Source organism: Crocodylus porosus, unplaced genomic scaffold (genome assembly GCF_001723895.1).
Source record: "Crocodylus porosus isolate Cpor-Errol unplaced genomic scaffold, CroPor_comp1, whole genome shotgun sequence".
Lineage (NCBI taxonomy): Eukaryota > Metazoa > Chordata > Crocodylia > Crocodylidae > Crocodylus > Crocodylus porosus.
Window position 1 is genome coordinate 60,568,413 of NW_017728906.1, and position 21,609 is coordinate 60,590,021.

The following is a 21,609-nucleotide window of genomic DNA, read 5'->3' on the forward strand; positions in this document are numbered from 1 at the left end:
AGCAAAGCTCCAGTAGCAACTTCTGCCTCTCCTCCTGCTCTCAGCCAGCCCAGAAGCTGACAAAGGGGTGTGGTTCCTGGCTCTGGGGGTGAAGCCAAGCCCAGGTGCAGGCTTCCCTCAGCCAGCAGGGAGGTTGAGAAGTGGGAGTGGTTAGGAGATTCCAGCCATGCTCCCAGCTGGAGGGGGTGGGGCAGAGTAAAGCCCCCAGTTCCAGCTTCTTCTCCCCACCTCCAGGCTGCCTCCAACTAGAGGTCTGGTGCCAGGTGGGAGGGGTGGGTTTTCCCACCTGACACCCCTTGCTCAGTCCACAGGGAAGCTGAGGAGGAGGCACAGCTTGGGAAATCAGAGGGCTCCAGTTCTCTGCAGTGGCCAGCAGGCTGGAAGGCTTGCTCAGGCATGCCCCTGGCTATTTGTATGGGCCACTGCAGGAGTCTGGCTCCTTTTCCTGTTTGATAAGTGAATGTCAGTTCACTTGCTTATTGAAATCTATGCAGTTTAAAAAAAACCTGCAAAGATTGGATCGATTCAGCCTCGAGCTTTTTTGACCACTTCTACTTAGTCAGGAAGGGTATGGAGCTAATTTGTCTCACACCTGTCACAAAGGTTGACTCCCACTGACACAGATATTCTATCACAGAGAGCACAGGCTACCTACATTACAGGATATGAAGTAAAATGGTAATTGGTTATTGGTTCCACAATTCCCTTATACTTAGTTCTACAATGGACTTTATTTTCTATAAGCCTAAACATTAACATTTTTAAGGAACTGAGGATGTGGCTTATTTTACAACTGAATTTAAATTTCAAATGTGATTCCTAGGTAACAAAAGACCACGCCAAGACCTGTTCTATTACCTGCTTATTATTACTGTTATAAGAAAAAATCTGATCTTATCAGTGCAGATGTGACACTATTTAGAGGGCTGAAATATCGGAATCAGCTAGGCAATTTTGCTATACAACCCCAGCTAAACTTATTAGTAAGATCACTCATTCTAATCTACAGACTTAAGGCATTTCTCTGGCCTTTAATGCTCTTTGTTTGATGTGAAAAGGTTTTAAAAATTGAAATTATTTTGCTACTTTGAAAGAATCAAGAAAAACCATCACAAAGTTTGTGCGTTTAGAGGCATTTCACTGGATCACTTCATGCATTTTAAAACAATAGCACCAATGAAAACTGTTATGCCACAAATCAAAAACAACAAGGAAAAAACTACAGCTCATGCTGTTCCGATTCAGTGTATCCTTTTAAATTCTCTAGTGCAAAGACAGCATCTCATCACTTAAGTTTCATTCAGGTACATTATATTTGATATAAAATGTTGCTGGAGGGCATAATGAAGTATAATAAAAAATTTGTACAGGGGAAGGGACATGATGTACAATTTCATTAGGCCCAAAGCTGCAAATGGAGCCCTACAGGGAACAAAGAAACATATTTTTAACAAATGCTTGCTGTATTAATAACAGAATCTGGGAACATTTTTGTCAGTTAAATTGCTTGCAAGAATAGTTTTTAATTAAGAAAATATATTGATTTTCACTTTTCTTAATGAAAAGCAAATAACCTACACCAGGGAAAACAAATTATTCCTTTTAAAATTAGAATTATATTCCTTTTGTTATTAAACTTCCCTATACAAAATATATTCTTTTAATTGTGGTAGTTAACAGTCCTAACTAAGGTCACCAGAAGCTAACATGAAACTCTGAAGTAGCAACAATGCCAACGGACTTATTTCTCATTGTCCAGCACATGTAACAGTTTGCTTTTACTTACTTACCCAGTTTTGAAAAAATGTTATATGCCAGGACATACAACATTCACTTTAAGTCAGCATATTAGAATATACTGTTATTCTTAAATTAAATTTAAATTAAATTTTAGAAAAAAAAATACATTGAACACTTTTCATTTAATTTTAAAATTAAAGTTTTCTGGTCCCTAGCAAGTAATAGTGATCTTTACCCTGAACTAGAATAATACCTCAGTTATCTGAGTCTTGTATTCAAAGCCTCTACCGTTGAAAACAAGGCTATTGCTATTGATAGAGCCTAGTCAACTTGAAAATGCACTAGTTTATTCTAAACATCAGCTACCTAAACTAGTTCAACAATACCTCTTAAGATATTCAGCTGATCATGCTTCAGCACCAGTATCGTACATTTTCTATCTCAAAGTCTCTGTGAATGTGTTACAAACTAAGTGCTTTCAGGGGAAAATTCAACTTATATTTAAAATAAGTTTACCAAAATAGAAAACATTCTAGACATTGCTTGTGCATACATGCTGATGTGCCAGTGCACCTCTATCTCCAATTTACAGAGAACATAATAATACATACCACAGTTTGGTGGTTAACTTGAATCACTTCATCTCCAGCATGGATTTTCTTGCACCGATCTGCAGGTGACTGAATTTAAAATAAAAGAGATGATAAAGAATACAGTCCTTACTGGTCATCATCTCTCTTTTAGTAGTGTGATTGTTAAGCTATGCACATCAGGTTCATTCTATAGTTACTTAAAAATCAATCAATCAATCAATCAATCAATCAATAAAATATTTAATAACGGCATTCATTGTTGTTTCAGAAAATAATCTATATTACTGCAAATAAGACAGTCAAATGGAAAAAGGTATGAATACTTATGTTATAAAAGTTTAATCAGTTTCTAAGGAAGTTATAAAAGTTTAATCAGTTTTAAATTCTAGTAACTGATAAATTTGTTTTACCTGCCTAACACTTGAATACCTTAGCAGTGAATCTTTTGCAAAAGGTCAGCTGTCAGGAACTCAAATGGGCAATTGCTTCATAAAAACATTTAACAGAGTGCCTTTTATTCTAATCAAATTCTTTAAACAAATATTTCAAGTGAACTTTAGCAAATCAGTATATTTGAAAGTGTGCTTGCATATACAATAAGAGCCAAAGTAAGAACACAGAGTTAAGTTGTTAATTTATATTTCAATTACTTAGGGTAAGAGAAGCAATTACAAGACCCAGCATATTACAAAAGTCCATGCCTTTAAAGATGAGTTAGTAGAGGTACTTTTGCTCCTTTAAATTACACCCTCATTTTAAAATCTTTACAAAATTTTCTCCTAATTCTGCTTGTAATAATTGCAATATTTCACTGGGGCTTTGCATAAGTGCACCAGTATACCTGCTTGCTATCAAAAGCAGGATCAAGACCACAGTATGAAAAAGCCAGAGGTGTATTTCTCAGGAACTCAAAGAAGTTGCTAAGATTTTAGTAACAAAGGGATGGAACCAATAACATTGACATACATTGCTTTCTGGCTCTGCTGAGATTATTATAATCTAGAGAGAATATTCTCAAACTCTGGAATTTGACTTCTTCAAAATAACTGAGTATCATATTGTCTGTCTGTCAAAATGTGTATGTTCAGCAGTTTTGCTGTTGTGCTGTGCTATAATTCTGCAGATCTCATTATTTAAATGAAACAGCATTTGGAAAGAAGATTCACAAGAAAAATGTAGGTGTTGTACAAAGTGGTATTCCTGATTCAGTGGGTGGCCTATATGAAATGGTACTCAGAATTTCTCACATAATGTTGAGCAGGTGAAGGTGCCACTTTGCATTACATCAGCACATGATAATTTACTGTATTATTTCAATATCAGACAATAGGTCTGGTCATTTGGATAAACTTTGAATGTAATAATCTTCTTGATGTACTTGATGTAATAAGTACTTGATGGTAATTATTCAGTTTCTTCCCTAAACGGTTCTATGGTCTTGCTGCACAATGTTACCATACATCATCTCAGTTGTGATCAATCATACTTATACTTGAACCAAGTAGATCCTTGCATGAACATCCTTTGAAGTCAATGAGAGACTGCGACAATACAAAATGCCTCCACTGCTTGCATGCTGTCAAAAAAGCTCTCTAAAAGCTTTTCTTTGTGTGTTGTTACATATGTATATTGATATAGGTATTAGCACACATATTAGTTCACCAAGTCTGAAATATGTTCTGGAAATCTTGAGGTTGAAAAAAATCTAAATAGAAGACCAAAAATGAATAGTATAAAATTATGTAAATATTCTTCATTACAGAAGTTTCAAGTATTGTAGCATTCTTATTAGGAGGTTGTAGATCTTGTGCTTAGCTGAGTTTTTTTCCAAGTAGGAATTACTACATACAGCTGTACTGATGACTTTTCAGTTTAGTGAAAGTAGAGATTATTTAAAGTAATTTTTTTAATAACTTGTTTCCATAGCTGTACATAGGTGATTGTTACAGTACATACATAAACAACCCAGTTTTGAAGCATTTGATATGGATTCTCTAACCTGAAAAGTGTATCATGATAAGATTTTAAAATATAATTTTTGGTCAAGATAATTCATTTGCAGAAACTTATACCTGTTAATCAGATTTCCTGTTAACTACTTAATCAAATCATGTAAGTGTCATATTTGGTTTAACTATTTACTTTGTAAATTATAAAAAGGTCCCCACAAGATGTCTTATCGGGATAATTTACAAAAAAAAAATGTATATAATTCAAGCTGGTATGATCCTCCCAAATTAATCCTACGTAATTGACACTTTCCAGCAAAGGTCAGAGAAATAAACTTGAACTAGGAAGGTCAACACATTTGTGCTCTGTAAGACTACCATGGAAAGCACAATTTAAGGGAAAAGATCCCTTACATGGAGAACCAGCCATTCTCTTAAAGAGTTGAAATCTAGGGAGTCAGAGCAGGAGTAGCCCAGCTGATCTGAATGGTAAGGTTAGAATACTTGGAGAGGTGGTCTCTATGACCAAATCACAAAGGGCTGAACTGTTGGAAAACTAATGTTACCATCTGTACCAAGAAGACTAGCAAAACTTGAAGGATAATAAAATGTAATATACACCCCACAAGGCTAGAACAGCTGATTATGTTAGTCACTGTATTTTGCACAGTCAAGGGGTTCTTAGTGGTCTTCTAGAGTAATGCATAAATACAGTTTAGAGGTTACAATGCTGTGGAGTGATCTATATCAGAAAGAAAAGACCAAAACTATTAGTCAAATGCATCTGGAAAGGGTCATGGGCTCTCACATGGCCCTAGGAATCCAGTAGCACCCCAGCATGTAAACGTGTCATGGGAAAAGGATAACATGCTAACAGGCACCAGTCCTGTTCTGTAGATGGTTCCTAGCCCATGACTATTACTCCAGCCTTTTCCACAGTAAGAAAGGTTCACTTGACAGAAGTCGACACCTCTCCCTTAAGAGAAGTTAACATCTACGGATTTCATTAACCAGAAATAACTCTGGGTCCCTTCCCTGTCAGTAGGCTGAAGGTTCTCTAGGGTTAGTTTAGAATTGTACTGATGTCCCACAAAGAAGGTTGGAGCAAAATCTTAGGACCTCAAGAGAATCTGCATTAACAGATTAAATTCTCTCTCTCTCAAACTTCAATTCTGTGGAAATGAAACATCGTAGGAATTCTCAGAATGAGAAGTTCACATTTTTTTAAGCATGTGTTTACTAATAAGAGAAATTCAACTTTCAGAACTGGTGTCTCATTTTTCCTGTGTTTTCATGGGGTGGGCTGACTTGGAAAAAAAACAACTGTGTTTGTGAAGCTGCAGTCCTTCGGATGGCTTATGTTTTTTCTCATTCAGGAAGGAGAGTATTCATAGAGGTCCTACAATAGACATATGCTAGGATACAGCACTTTAACATTCTACCTGAAGCGTGAAAAATATATTTACTAGAGTTTCTAAGGACTTGTGAAAGCATAAGCTGAGAAGCCCTATACACATTCTTATTCAACAAGAAATATTGCTAGAGCTCCCATGCAAAAAGCAGTGCAACAGTCTTAAATATACGCAACTGCATATACTTATCAAAAAATGATGTAGTCGCAGAGGAGAGGAGGCATTTCCTGTAGGGTTGCTTGTTTGTTTTTTTGTTTTTGCGGGGAGGGTTGGCATCAGGTCCTTAGAGTTTTCTACAGGAACTCAAACTGCTATGAAAGTTGCTCAGTCCTGCATCAGTGCCTGATCCCTAGCTATTCAAGGTTAATCACCAAAGTTCCCCCAAAATATCTACTTGCCATCTCCCTATTGAATAGCTAATTCTGTACAAAAGGGACTAGAAGAAAAAGGAGAAAGAATATTTAAAAGGCAGCTGAAAAACATGCTACTGTGTGTTGCTTATAGTTCTCTTTGCCATTGGTAAGTGCATATCACATTAAGTGCATCTTACTACAGACGTTACGCAGAAGCCAATAAAGAAATAAATGGTAATACATCGACTTTAAAGAATGCCCTTAATTCCCATGCACTTACTTCTATTACGAAATAAAGCTTGACAGATGTAATACAAAAAATCTATTTTTTTGCCACAGCAAGCTCCAGCATCAGTCAAAATATATTAAAAACATTTATCTTTTATCCGCAGTACACAAGAACCTCAACAAGAGAGCTCTCTTCTAACATGATCAAGCATTTTAATTGCTTCACAAAAATGAACTAAAACTCCTGATCACATCTAAGACCAACAACTTCCAATTCTGAGATTAATAAAAAAGCAATCTTTTTGGCCTATGACATGCTAGGGAACCTTCACAGCCAACCAGTACCTTTTTACAAGCAAAGTACTGCCTGTAGCAGAGGGAAAGCATAAACCAAATGCAGGGTCAAATATAAGCGTCCAGGCCTGAACACACAGCATTAACAATACTTACATTTTCTGTTGTTCCAGTAATTACATGGAGACCATCATATGTTGATTTAATGTACATACCCTAAGAAAAAGACATCATGGGAAAGAATTTGTAAAGTGTTTCACAAACTATTTCCATCCAAAACATCATCTGTATATCTTAAAATGAAAGTCCTATTAATTTAGAACTCAAAAAATTTATACATGCCATCAGGGATACCTCTCCAGATAGAAAAGTGTTTTCTTATAAATAAATAAAAAAAGAAAACTATGAGCCTGAGTGATTCTGCTGTCTATGCATTAGTTGCAGTTTAAAGATGTACCAGTACATTTGTAAATGCTCATAGCTTTTCTGAGAAATCCCCTACACCCTAAAATAGCACATCAGTGGCATCTGTTTAGCAAGGCAAAATTAAAAGCTGTTTTGTGCCAGCTGGTGCTTTGGCCATTATTCTGAAGGCTACAACAATCTAAGATTTCCTAAAAATTTAATTCTCTAGATATTAAGGTTGCAAACATAACTTTCAAAATGCGAATCCAGTGGTAGCCAATACTTTGTGTGTCTGAAAAAATAGCTCTAACCCACTACTGCCTCAGTCATGTCAGTAAGTTAACTGTAAAGCTGAATTATGAAAAGCTGAATTTCAAAAAAGAAAGATTAATATATCATAAGATCTGCAAACCATACCGTGAGTGATCTCAAAACTGCACAAATATTTATTTGTGGGTTGAGCTTGGACCAGTACCCCCAAATCTCTTCCCTTAAGTCAACACCTAGACAGAATTGGCAAATACTTTTATGGCAGCCAGTGAATCAGAAACGGGACAAGGTATCTACCACAAAAGAGGTGATTAAGTGCATGCATCCTCACATTCCATATGTTCTTCATTCTCTATGGAGAATGCTCTATTGTTATCACGAGGAGAGAGAGGAAGCAATCAATTGAGAGGCACCTCCTTTTCTCTTGACCACTTTACAAAAATGAGGAAAGGCCAGATGAGTATTCCTTCCAGTCTGGCCCTTTAGTACTACCAGGAAAACATAATTGATATTTCCCCCCCCAAATGATATGTTGTTTTCTCCCTTGCATCTGTGGCACAACAGTCGGGCATGCATCCCTCACAAGAGGAACTCCAGTGGAAAGGCTCTGCCAGGAAGGGGGATCACCATGGTCCAAAGACAGTGAGAAGGACCAAGCCCTCCATTTGCCAACAAATCACATGGATTTCCTGAGGTATGCATAGCTTTTTTGGTATTGGGCACAAACAAACAAGTAAAATTGCATGTTAAGGTGAATATTCCCTAAAAGGACCCTTTGGGCAAGTCTATGCTGCCTCTGTGGTAAGCCCATGAGCACTGCTAAGAAACATATCCCAACTACTCACTCCTCCTCATTTTGCACCAAAACCAGGATTTAGGCAGTGTAGATGGTTTAGCATGATCTTGAGCGAATGCCAAGAAGAACAGCACTAGGTACTGTAACTACTGTTACCTGAGAAAGAACACAAGGGCAACTCTGGGCGTGACTTAAGGGCAGTGCTAAAGCAGCTACAACTGCTTCATTTTTGGTCTTTGATGTACACTGAGCTAGAGCGGGTGGGTGGAACATGTTTCTAGGTGGCACTCTGGGGTTTCCCTCAGGACGGACATGAACTGAGAATTAACCCCTCTGTTACTTTATAAATGTAGAGCACAGTCTACAGCAGTAAGTCATGGACAATGTCCTTATTGTTCATACCAGACTGCCATGGCTAGAGGAGGGCAAAGCAGAGATCATCTCTACATTACTGAGTATGTTCCAACGTCCCTCTTACCCAAGTTCTTGTAGCAGCACATAATTCCCTCACTCCACACTCACTACCCTGGACTGGAAGGAAAAATCATGATAGTTTCAACAGGACAGAATGTCTTTCCATTAATTTCTGACTTGGCATGTGCTTTCCTGTTTCTTTAGAGAACTTAGATAGTTTCATGATGAACTTTTCTCTGTTTATCCTCACAACACCCCTGTGAGGTAGGGAACTACTGTCACTGTCATTGTGCAGATTATGAAAATAAGACAGAAAAATTAAGCTAAATGCTACTTAGTCACCTAACTCCTACTGAAATCAAACCAATGGGAATTAGGAACCTAAACACCTTTATGGGCCTGGCCTAAGTGAATTCACCAAAATCATTCACAAATTTTGTGGCAGAGCAAGGCAATGAATCTAGGTCTCTTGAGTCCTAGACCAGCATCAAAATGAACAGACCACTTAGACTGTTTTGTGCCAAAATTTAGCATACATAAATATATTGAAAACTCTTAGTGTAGTAATGCTCTCATTGACTTCAGTGACAGCAGAGTTAGAACAGTCCCTGAAAAATTCTGATTCTGAAAAATCTTGCTTCTAGCTCACAGTAACAATGAACTATTCCTTTCAACTGTAAACATTTAAATAACCAAGTTTTCATTGCTTTCTCATTTTTTTGACATCAACATGAAAGGCTAACAAAAGTTTACAATCAGCTTTATTTTAAATCAAGTTTCATTTACTGTACTCAACAATACAATCATGCTTACAGTTGGGTAAAACTACTGGCAATGGTACACTGGAACAATACAAAACCTTAATCCAAGCAAAAGCAGGCAAACCACAAATAAGAGAGTAATTTTAAAGCATATCACCACCATAAACAAGTTCTATGAAGTCAAAGCAGTTCAAGATACACGTATAAAACTGGAAAAAAAAGAGTAAACAATGAGTATCATCAGAAGTTTAGAGAGACAGATTCGCACACCTTGATGTTTACTCATTGCTTACCATGTTCTGAAGATGTTAGGGATTTCATTGATTTCAACAGGAAAGGATTGCAGATTCCTTGCATTCTGTTCCTTCCCAGAAATGAAAATGGTGATACTCAGCTAAGGAGGCAGGAGAGGGTGGGAAACGAAGGGATTTCCAAAAAAATTCCTTGCAACACTGAGATCAACTGTGAGGTTTTTATATATTTGGGATGAGGACAGGGGGGTTGCAAGGCAAATTATTTTAAGGTCCCCACTGTATGAAACCTATAAATAATCCAGCAAGGATGCATTGCATCAAATTCACATAAGAGCTAAGGTTAGTTTATGTGTCCAAGGTCGTTTTTATTTAACGAAAAAATATAAAATAGTATTTTCCCCATAGATGTGAAAAGAATGAGAGAGAGAGAAAGATCATTTCCCTTTTGTCTCCTTTCCTCTTCATTAGACTTTTTTTTTTTTTTTTTTTTTTACGTGTTTGAACACAGTGGGTGCATCTACATGTGCTATTAAATTGACTGAATAAATTTTGGCACAGTTTGCAGCATGCTGAGCTGGGATGGAGCAGCCCCAGCTGACAGGAGGCTCTGGGGTTCAGCCTGCCAGTTGGGGGCTGTTCCAACCCAGCTCAACAGAGGGGCTGGCTGGTACAAAGGTGCTTCACTGTGAGGCTAGCCAGAAGACAGCCCCTGCACTGAAGCACCCTTGTGCCCTAGCAAGCCCCTTCAGCATCTATACATGTGTTGTGGTACACTAAATAACACCACCATAGAATAGTACTTGTGTTAGACAGTACTATCTTATGGCAGTGTTTATTAGTTTACTGCAGCCTAATAGCATTGTATGTGTAAACACTGACATTTTACTGTGGAGCTAATTAGCAGTAAAAGTCTCATGTAGACTTGCCCATTGTGTGGTAAAGGGCCTGCACAGTTTTGAAAGGATGTTTCATGAGGAATGCGCTGTAAAAATGTGGAACTACTGAAGTTTACAGATTTGGGATTTCCCCCAGTACTATGCTGCTGTAATACTTCCCTAATTGAGCATATGTTCAGAGTGTTTAGACTGTACCTGTCAATAGCACTGGAACAAGTTGGCATCAATGTTTCAGTATTAGAAGGCACCTCTAATCTTCTAGAGTAGTGGGAGCCAACCTTTTTTGGCAGGTATACCACAAATTAGCCCCAAACCTTCTCTGAGTACCACTCCAATCCTCTTTCCCTGCCAATCTGCTGCTCTGCTTCCTGTTGCCTGCCATGCACTCCCTTGCAGGATCTGCTATTCTGCTTTCTCCTTCCTGTCCTATCTACTACTGTGCTGCCTGTCTCCTTCCTGGTCTGCCACACACAGAGGTTCCCTATGCCACCTGTGGCATGCCTGCCACGCATTGAAAACCACTGCTCTAGAGCAGGGGTGGCCAAACTGTATTAAACAGAACCACAGGGTTCTGTGTTAGGTCATCAGAGGTTCTGCAAAAAGTGGTAACAGCAGTGGACCAGGAGGCAGTGTACCACCATTGCCAGCCTGGGTCACTTGGCTCTGTTTCAGTCTTCAGGTTAGGGGCAGGGGCTCTGCAGCAGCAAAGTGACATGAGTGTGGCTGTTCTGTGACTTCAGGAAGTTTGAAAACCACTGCTCTAGAGAATTTTCAAGAATCAGCTTGGTCAAACAAAACTGAGGGTACAGAGAGAGACAAATTGAGTATTTTTATCAAAGAATAATGACATAAGCTGTTACGATGCAGCAGTTACAGATGCATGATTTTGTTGCAATATACATGTGGCAAAGTCATAACAACTTTAAACCTGTTTCATTCAGGGTCAAAGTTAGGGTAATTTAGCTAACTTGCATCACCATAGACTCAGGCAGATATAACAGACAGATCATAACAGCTGGTGTGTGGTCCTCCTTTCCTTTCAAAGAGGTTAAAAGTATGTTTATCCATACTCTGGGAGATAATCCAGTTAATGAACCTTGGAGAACAATAGATATTAGGGCAGGGAATTTGCTTAAGCCAAGAACTAAATATTATTGGGATAAACAGTCTTCTCAGATGCTTTTTTTGACAGAGACACAAATTAATTAATGTATATAAAGTGTATTTTTATGTATTATCTTTCAAGTCCATCTTTCATACTAGATTGAGCAACATCAGCAAGATACTTATAAACTTTGCCACATATTCAATTGTACTTGAACTCTTCCACTGAAAAGGTCATATGTTAGGGATTGCACGAATCTCAGGAGGAAAGGATTGCAGATCCCTTGCATTCTGTTCCTTTCCAGAAATGAAAAAGGGTGATATTCAGCTAAAGGGACAGCAGAGGGTGGGAAAGGAAGGGATTTCCAAAAAAATTCCTTGACACACTCAGATCAATGGTGAGGTCTGCATATTTGTGATGAGAGTAGGGGGGTTACAAGGCAAATTATTTTAAGCCCACCACTATATGACACCTGTAATCCAGCAAGGCTTCATTGCATCAAATTAATATAATAGCTAAGGTTAACTTGTGTATCCAAGGTGGGGGTTGTTTTGTTTTGGGTGTTTTCTTAACTGAAAAGATCATATGACAAAAGCTTTTCCCCACAGCTGCCAAGAACAGTTCATATAGGCCCCTCTGATGCACAACAAGCAAACTCGAGAAATGATGTAGTCAACTCTCCAATTCAGATGCGCTTTGGTAAGATCATCAAATGTCATACAGCTTCCAACATCTTCTTCATGAAGTTCCCCCTCATCCAATACTTCAGGTCATGAGACTTGGATGAATAAACCTGGACTCTCAGAAAAATTTACTAGCTGGCCTCCAGGAGTTACACCACTGACACTACTGCACTCTGCTCTGTTCTATTTATTTTCCACATGATTTCTGTGGAGCTCCTACAGGTAATTTTGAGTTTTGTCTAGAAAAAGGAAATAAGAGCACCCCATCTATTACCTGTAAGATTAACCTATAAAATTCCCAATTCTATACAAAAGAGATACCCTATGTTAAGGCTGTCCAACTTCTACACAATTGGGGGCCGTACACTCCATGGGCCACTCCAATGCAAACTTTGGACCCCGGGGCCACCTGCTGCCCTACCCAGCACCACTCTCTAGGCTGGGGCAGGAAATAGAAGCCAGAGGAGAGAGGTGGAGCCGAGAGTTCCTGGCTGCTGCTGCAGCCCGAGTGATGGGGAGAACAGCATCTCAGGGATCCTGGATGCCTTAAGTTAACCCACTGCAAGCCACCAGTTGGACAGCCCTGACATGTGGGAACAACTAGGACTTCAATCACATAGTAACTTGTTTAACTCAACAATATCTGAACAGTGAAAGACACACTAACAAGAAATACTGAGCTATAAAATCTGGAAATCAATAGATATTTCTGCATTATTCCTGGATATTCAAGAACCTGGGTTTGATGCCATATTAACCTTTAAAATAAAAGAGTTATACATAAAAACCATGCAAGAAAACCTTTAGAAAGGCTTGAAAAATGTTCATACTATAATCCAATTACTTGCGTTTCTTCTGGAAAAAAATCCATGTGATATTCTGGTTCTTTACAGCACCGAGACCACTTTTCTCAACAAACTATAATGTTTTTAATTCTGCTTCCTATAAATGAAACATTACCAACTGAACTAGTCAATATCATGTCACTGCTATATAAGTAAGAGTCCAGTAAGAAGCCCTAAGTTACATTCTGCCCAATGATACAGAAGAATCAACTTTAAAGCCTTTCCCCAAAAGGGATATTTCTGCAAATGTGTGGCAAAGGCATCTGCTTTTAACTTTTAATTGACGTGAGGGCTTTTTGGAAGAGATCTGTACTCAACAATTCCATTTTCACCTTTGCTTTTTATATGCTTCCTACAGCAACACAGCCATGGGAATGCTTTTATGCACCCAACTATGCACCCAAAATCAAGCACCAGCCTGGGGAAATGAAAAATCTATGGTACACAAAGTTCTAGCCATTATCAAAAAAAATTCCTGATATCATGCCGCAAATACAACGTTTTTTTCTGTTTTTCCAGAAAAGGACGTAGGGGTTTAATAGTGAAGTGTAAACAGAATACAAACTGATAGCATGCTTTTGTTGGGGGGAAAAAAGCGAACAGCCTACTGGGTTCTTTTAGCAGAAGTGTCTCCTAGAAGTCAAGGGGAGTAGTTCTTCAGCTCCATTCAGCACAGAGAGGTTCTCACCTTGAATACTGTTTTGGGTACCAAACTTCAAAGAAGGCAGAGAAACTAGAAAGAGTCCAGTGGAGAGCAACAAAAATCAGAGATCTAAGAAACATTATTTACAAGAAAAGGTTGGAAGAACTGGCAATTTTAAAGAAAAGAACACAGAGGTAGGACTTGATAAGTCTTCTATTCTAATACTTGAAGAATGGATATAAGTGGATAGTGACATTCTATTATTCTCTGTGGCTACAGGGCCCATGACAAGAAGTAACTACCTGCCTTAAATTGCAACCAGAGAAATTCAGGTGGATTAGTAAGCACTTTCTCACTTTGAGTGGGGTTAAGAATTAGAACAGATTACCTAGGGAGGTTGTGGAATCTCCATCCTTGGAGATTTTTAAGAGAAGGACAAACACTTGTCTGGAATGACTTAGACTAGGATGATCCTGCCTTTAGCAGGGAGGTAGACTAGATGATCTCCTGAGGTCCCTTCTACCCCTTTTTTTCTAGGATTATGTGGTCCTATAAATGTACAGAGGTCCTATAATGTTCACAGGAATTTTCTCCTTCCTCAAAATACTAAATCAGTTTAATATTTTTAATTTATATATTAATATTACATTTCAGTAGCATTTGTATGCATAATTTAGGAAGTATATTCATAAAAACAATACTGTAGTTCTTTCATCCACAAAATTTCAATTTAAAAAAATGTTTCCTCCTTCGTCTTGCACCCTTGGCAAACCAATTCTACATACATTATCTAACCCCTGTATCCTAAGAACAGAACCCCTGCATCCCACAGAAAATCAAATAACCCTCATTTCATTGCTGTTTTTTCCTTCTCCCCTTTCCTCCTCCTCCTTTCCAATAGTTTAACTTCTTATAGACATCCTCCTCAACTACTATAAATGTTTATATCATGCTAACTGGTGGACAATCCTATCCTCAAAGGTATGAGCCATTCATGTTTGTTTGTTATCCTGACGGGAGACAGTCCTTCCAGTTTTGTAATATTCAACACTTTATTCATTTAACAAAGCAACAAGTGCAGAACTCTTGAATGTTTCCAGACTCCAAAAGTAATACAATCTTCCCACCTCTGTTATGGCACAGGCCTTAAAAGAAGGTCTGATTAAGTCCAGAAGTTATCAAGCTCCTTATCCAACAGAGTGATCAAAGGTCCTCAATGCAGAATTCTTTATCAGCCTTAAGAAGTCACTCATAGCTATTGACAATTATAAATTCTAGGTTAAGTGCTAATTATAATAAATCAGAACATGTTTGTTGATTATTAAACAGATGAACTTTACAAAATATGACAAACTTTATGAAGAACATAAGAAATGATTTAACAAAGATAATCAGATACTAGGATTACTACTTTACTGACTCCGAAATTGCATTAGAAGCCAACAGCGGAAAAACATAATACACAGTCCCTACTCCAAAGAGCTTACAGTCTCGACAAAGTGACACAGAATAGGGAAATGGGGACAAGGAAGGCAGAAAGGAGGAAACAGTAATAAAGTATTACAAAGCTAAGCCTTGTACACCTACAGTTAATACTTTTTGTGTGGAGCTAGTTAAGATCATGATGCTATTGTCTTGCAAACACATAAGCAGAAAGTGCCCTTCCTTATAATACATCAACAAGACAGACTGAAAAGGAAAACAGACCCACAAAGAAGGGGAAAATGTTTTCCCACATCAATGACAGAAATGGAAAAGGAAACAAAGGAAATATGCATATATATTAAATAAATAAATATTATAAAAAAGCTTCTCTCACTCACTTTTGGCCTTGTGAAAAAAAAAGTGACTTAACTAAGGGAAAATGGTGGAAAACCCTGTGCAGTAATGGGGCAGAGAAGAAAAAAATTCTGTTTACAGTATCTGCTTGACAAAGATGTGGAAAGGGCTCTAGAAAGCAGGAACAGAGAGACAGACAGACAGACCGACCGAGAGACCAACAGACAGAGAGAGAGTCCTCATTTCTCCTGGAGAGAATGGTAGACTTGAGCAAGCAAGCAGCAAAGTAAAATAACAGGATGTCAAACTGGTAGTGTGGCAAGGGTCTCTGGGGATGTAAAAACCTGGGGGGCAACTTTAAATGGATTTGGAGATTATATGGAAGCCAATGAAAAAAATAAAGGATGGGGTAATATTCACCACTTCAAAATAAAATTTCTTATTTTAATTCCTGCTGCCTGAAGATACATATAGCAAATAAATCATTTATCTAAACACCTTGTCAAGGCAAATCTGATTAAAAAAACCTGAATAAAACAAAACAAAAAACTAACAAATAGGTGTTATTACACAACAAAGAGTGTGGCATTACACATCTCCACACAATTAAATGTACCATAGATATGTGTAGATAATAAAAGAACTTGTAAAAACAAGTTCTCTAGATTAAAAAAATAATTCATTATATTCTGGACATCTTCTGGTTGCCCAAAGTTTGGTAGGTAGCAATACTATTTGTGATGTAAAACAGCATATCTATCTTTAACAGTGTTTTTTTCCTTAATACAGTGGTTGTTAATGCCTGCATAAGTCAAGGAGTAGTGGTCAACTTTTGAGTGGCACTCAGATTTTACATTGGTCTTTTACAACCATTCACTCAAGCATGCAGAGATCTTTTAATAAGATTTAATATCCTATTTCTCTCCTGGGAAGTGCTGTAGAATAAGTTATAAAATTGCTTTATTTCTTAGGGAGATATATGAAACAAATTCCAGAGCTTGACAACCTTATGTATAAACCTACTCAAACTTTATGTTGGCGTGTATTTATTTTAATTTAAAATCTCCTCCAGATATCAAGATCCTAGAAAAATCTAAAGTATTTCAGAAGTTGGTATAAATGGCAAGTATTTCTCTTTCATTCCTACTGTTCCCTGACATTTTTATACAATAGATAACCATGTGAAATAGCAATCCAGTTATCCTAGCTATTTGAAAATTAATTGATTTGCATCTTTTTAAGAGTAGCCTACCAGCTCCCCCATTTATAATTCTTATTTACAGAATTAACTTTCTTGTCCTGGATGATGGTTTTGATTAACTGCGTACTTCTTACCAGCCCTTCACTTGGTTTGATGTTGGTCAGCTGGATCACTTCAAGGTGCGCAGACTGGGAAACCAGAGGATCAGAGGAGAGTGAGATAATGTGGTCACAGACGCCAGAAAGTGTTTTGCACTAGAAAAGAAGGCAATATGACATCAGGTATAATTCAGTATCTGAACAAGTATACGATTCAAAATGAATCCCCCACACAAATTATTTTTAATTATAACATTCTTTGACATAAGGCCACAACAGATAAAACACTACTAAATAACTGTAGTGTTTCTAAATTCAATGAGTTAACTCTTTGGGGAAAAAAAACCCAGTCCATGAAGTTTGGATTAAATTATTGCCATTTTATGGTCATAAGCAAATTCAAAATGGGAATATGAACTCTTCAAGTTTTCTCTGACCATAGATTTCATTGAAAGGTGAAGAATCAACAGACTTGAGCCTTGATACAGCACCCAGATTTGTTAGTGCTGGTACAAGTGTTGTACTGAACATTTAAAGCATTCATCTATTAGGCAGGGCAGCTATACAAATTAATTTGTAGTCTTGAGCCCTGGCACAATCTGTGGGCAAGGCAAGAGCCCCCAAGGGCACACTTGTAACAGAATAGAAGCTCAATGCACATCAATCAGCTTCAAAATGGCCAAACCTGGTCTAAGATAAACCTGGTTGAATGCAGTATCAGAGTTAACTGATTTGTGTCAAACCAGTTTATGAAACTTCTGTCCCAGGCCCCTTCCTGATTCAAGTTAAATCACAGTGCCCCCCACCCCTCATCCCAGCATGCTTTCCAGCCAAAGGGCTGTCTGCTCCAGAAAGCAGGACTAGCCCCACCCCTCTGCTCCCTAGCTGGAGCATCGAGGGCTGGCTGACAAGGGGAGCTGGGTAGGGGGCAAGCCTAGCTGGGGATGCAGCTCAGTCTACGGAGGGGAGACTGCCCCGCCAGGCAAACTTGGGCTGGGGTCTAGGGCTGGGGAGGGGAGCATTAAACATCTCTTCCCCCACTCAGAATTACTGCTGGCTGCAACTGTGTACTACAAATCCCAGAGCCACCTGGAAGCAAGAAGAGGAAGTGATAAGCAACCCTGCAGAGTCCTGCTGCTGTGATTGTGAACTGTAAATCTCAGAGACTTCAGGGGAAGCAGGAAGAGGAAGTGAACACACAGCTAAAAAGCTGTGCTCTAGCACCTCCTGCCTTCTGGCCTGAACCACTGCAGGCATGTGGCTGGATTTCCTGAATCAAAGTTAAATGTCTCTTCACTTCTGTTTCAATTTAATCTGTGCAGTTTAGACTAACCTGCAACAATTGAATCAACTGGGCTTTTTGACTGTCTGTAACTAGCCTGAATGTTCAAATGCACATTATAGACGTGTAACATAGTATCTTCTTAATTATTTTCAAAGTTGCTGAATACCTCCTAGTCCCACCACCTTCAGTGGAAACTGCTGTCACTCAACACATCTGAATATTATATCATTAACTACCATGGGTATCCCCTGTAGTACTAACATTTACTGTGTATTAATCATAAGTTTATCCTAATGTTAATTGAAACATATTATTTGTTTCAAGTACTACCAAGTAGGGTGGAGTATTTGACCAATCAAATAAGGTTTGGTCAATGGAACAGTCAAATATCGGTGAAAAACTGTAAGAAATTGCCAATATGTCCAGATAATACACTGAAAAAGCACAAATTTTCCATTAAGAAATGTCAAAAACAATTTTAAAAAATCATATTTGTCAAGAAAACGACCAAAAAAAATGTATTTTTGTAAAATTGCTATAATCTTTGACCAGTTAAAAAAATAAAAAATAAAGCCCAACAATCTCTTAACATTCTCTAAAGCCTAGAGTTGTTGTGTTTGTATTTTCTACCTCTAACCCTTCATGCCCTCAGTTTTCAATTGTCTGAAAAGGGGAATTAGTGGTAATTTATTTTTGTGATTCTATTATATTTCTCTAGCTAGTAACTGTTGAAAGCTTTAACACCTGGCAAGAAATTCCCTGCTGGTGGGCTAGTTTCATGATTCAGATTTCCACAAGGGTGCTCTGTTAGCATATTCAATGATTAGAACATGCTTTTGGTCCCAGTACTGTGGTAACTGAAAAACTAATTAAGACCCAATCTAACTGTTCTCCAAGTCCAAACAATGAAAAGCTAATCAAACTACTCAAATAAACGAAAAGCTGCATGTACCAATCACATTTCCAAATAGCTATTCATGCTTTACAATTAAAAATATATGAACGTAAATGTTAAACTCCAGAGCTGACAAATATACTGTAGAAGCTTGCATAAATGATATGTGCCCTTCTTGCCACATCATTATTGCAATTCCAAACCATAAAGCACAAACACCTTATCATACAGGCAAATAAATAAATAAATGAGAGAAAAAATAAAGTAAATATGAACATGTGATAATACTGCAGAACCCCAAATTCTATGTCCTGAATATGGTTTGTTTAATCATTCATAAAAAGCTGAGAATATGGATCTAGATAGCAGGGTGTTTTTTTCTTAACTGTAATACTTCAGTCCATTTACAAAAGGTATATAGGGAACCCAGATCATATCCACCCCAGTTAGTGATTACATGCACATCAGGACCATCAAAATTAGCCAATGGAAATAAAACTAATACTTTTTCAGATTTTGACTGTTGCTCTACTTCCACTCTGATTACAAATCAGTACCAAAACATAGATAAGATTTTACAGGCTCATCTTACCAACACTTAACACACATGGAGAGAGACATCTGGGTAAGTGGAAAAAACCAAGGCATGTGCTTCCAATGCTTGAGGGTGCTGAATTTCTGGAGTATAAAGAACTGGGCCTATCAAGCCCACGAACTGGATCCCTTACCCCACAAAAGCTGGAGAGCTCAGGCAGTTTCATGCTGCCCAAGCATTTCTGCCATAAGCAAACAGACATAGACCTCCATAAAGTGGCCCAATTTATTACTACCTTCTGTCAAGGTCACAAATGTGAGCACTTGTAGCACAACATAAATTATGGATGTCTGATTTCTTTCACTTTGTGCCACCAGTATAACAAAGGTGACATCTGTTTCCACCTAACAGACCAAATGAAATGTCAGGTGTGGCTGTTAGAAAAAAATATCTGATTTTTAAAACACAGAATTTTAGAAATCATATAATCATTGAAACAGTTTGAAATACAGATGTTGCATATGAGAAACAAAAATAGAAGCTGCTTACATTTCACTGAAAATCAGCACTTACAAAATATAGAATACTCTTACCCGTCATTGCTTGATTATAACTACAAGCTTGTTCACTGAAGATACACTCAGACTATAAACTAGCAGACCGAGAGTGGTACATACCGAGAAAGGTACAGCTGCAAAAACAGAGCAATCATCTCACAATATATTTATGACATAGCACTAAGTCTGTACATAGATGTACTAGGCATCACCCTTTCTCAGAGAATGCATACAAGAAACCATGGGGTCTTTTATGGTTATGAAAGCCATAGTAATAGATCCACAGCCTACGGTCATTCTTATCCTTAAGGGTAAGAGCTCAAAACTCAGTAACTCAAGCTGTATTCTTAACACTGAATTTGAACTACAAGGAATATTCACAGCCATTCTGCTCGACTCCTTGGGCATGTCCACACCTGCAAGCATGTGCGCTCGCAGCAGCTCAAATAGAAGCGGTGCAAATTTGAGCCGGGGCTTTTTGCCTCAGTGCACGTGCTTGAACATGTACTTTGGTGTGGAGCAAATTGTGCCACTTGCGGCAAAATAACCCTACCTGGCTCCTCCCAGATCTGCAGCCATGGGGAGCTACAGCCTGGGGCCAGCACCTGTGCTGTCCCCAGCAGTATAAAAAGCTGCCCTGTTCTGGCCCCATCCATACAAAAAGCTGTCCTGGCAAGCAGCTCGGGGCTACTCGCTCTCTGGAGCCCAGCCAATTGATACCTAAGGACACTATCCCTTGTGCCAGCTGGACTGTTGCAGCAGCATCCCAAATCCATTTTTTAAAATACCCCAAAATCCATGTTCTTACACATTTAAAGCAAAAAAACCCACTCGATACACACACACACACACGTATATCGAGAGAGAGAGAGAGACAGAGACAGAGAGACAGTGATAAGTTGGACAATGCTTTATTGGTATATTTACAATGTTAAAGCAATTTGGAAGCCTACTAGTGTCTCCATCATCATGAAAAAATAAATTCTAAATACCTGTGTGTGTTGATGTGTGCTTTTGGTTTTCTTCATGCATGATGGATGCGTGCTGGGGGGATATGGTGTTTGTAGAAAGGGGGTGATAAGGGCTGTGGGGGGGATGTGGGTTGGTCTGTGGGTAGGAGTAGGGCAATTGCTGGGGGCACTGTAGGTGTGGGGGCACTTGTGTGGGGGCTGCTCGGGAGGGGTGGGTCCCCTGGCCCCCACATGAAATGCCCCCCCCCACCCAGGGTCCCAGCTCACCCCTAAAGGGCCACAAGGTCCTATCCACCCTGCCTAGGGTCCCAGGCACCCTGAAGCCCCCCCCCCAGGGTCCCAGCTCCACCCTAGAGGGCCACAGCCCCTATCCTCCACAGGGCCTCAGCCTCCCTGTCCAGGGCCCATAACTAACCTTTAACAGGAGCAGCAGGGGAACCATGCGCCAAGCCCAGCTTGGTTCTGCTGGCCCTGGGGCAGCTCTTGCTGCCCAGCCAGGCTGGTGTTGTGGCAGCAGGACCTGGTGCAGCACAAGGGGACCACGTGCCAGGCCCAGCCGGGTCCTGGGCCCCCTCTGCAGCCTAGCTGGGCTGGGCCCATGGTGACAGGACCCAGTGCGGCATTCAGGGACCATGCGCCAGGCCCAA

General features: G+C 39.0%; 1 protein-coding gene across 3 annotated transcripts in view; it reads right to left on the bottom strand.

The window, feature by feature from the left end:
• Positions 1-21,609, bottom strand: part of CNKSR2 (connector enhancer of kinase suppressor of Ras 2) — a 353,085-nt gene that overhangs the window by 183,950 nt on the left and 147,526 nt on the right. For all 3 annotated transcript variants that reach the window (XM_019529183.1, XM_019529184.1, XM_019529182.1), the window contains exons 6-8: positions 16,756-16,875; positions 6,726-6,785; positions 2,352-2,420 (exon numbers count right to left, since the gene is read on the bottom strand). In XM_019529183.1, coding sequence (XP_019384728.1) covers positions 2,352-2,420; positions 6,726-6,785; positions 16,756-16,875 — 249 coding nt within the window. The remainder of the gene's footprint in view (positions 1-2,351; positions 2,421-6,725; positions 6,786-16,755; positions 16,876-21,609) is intronic.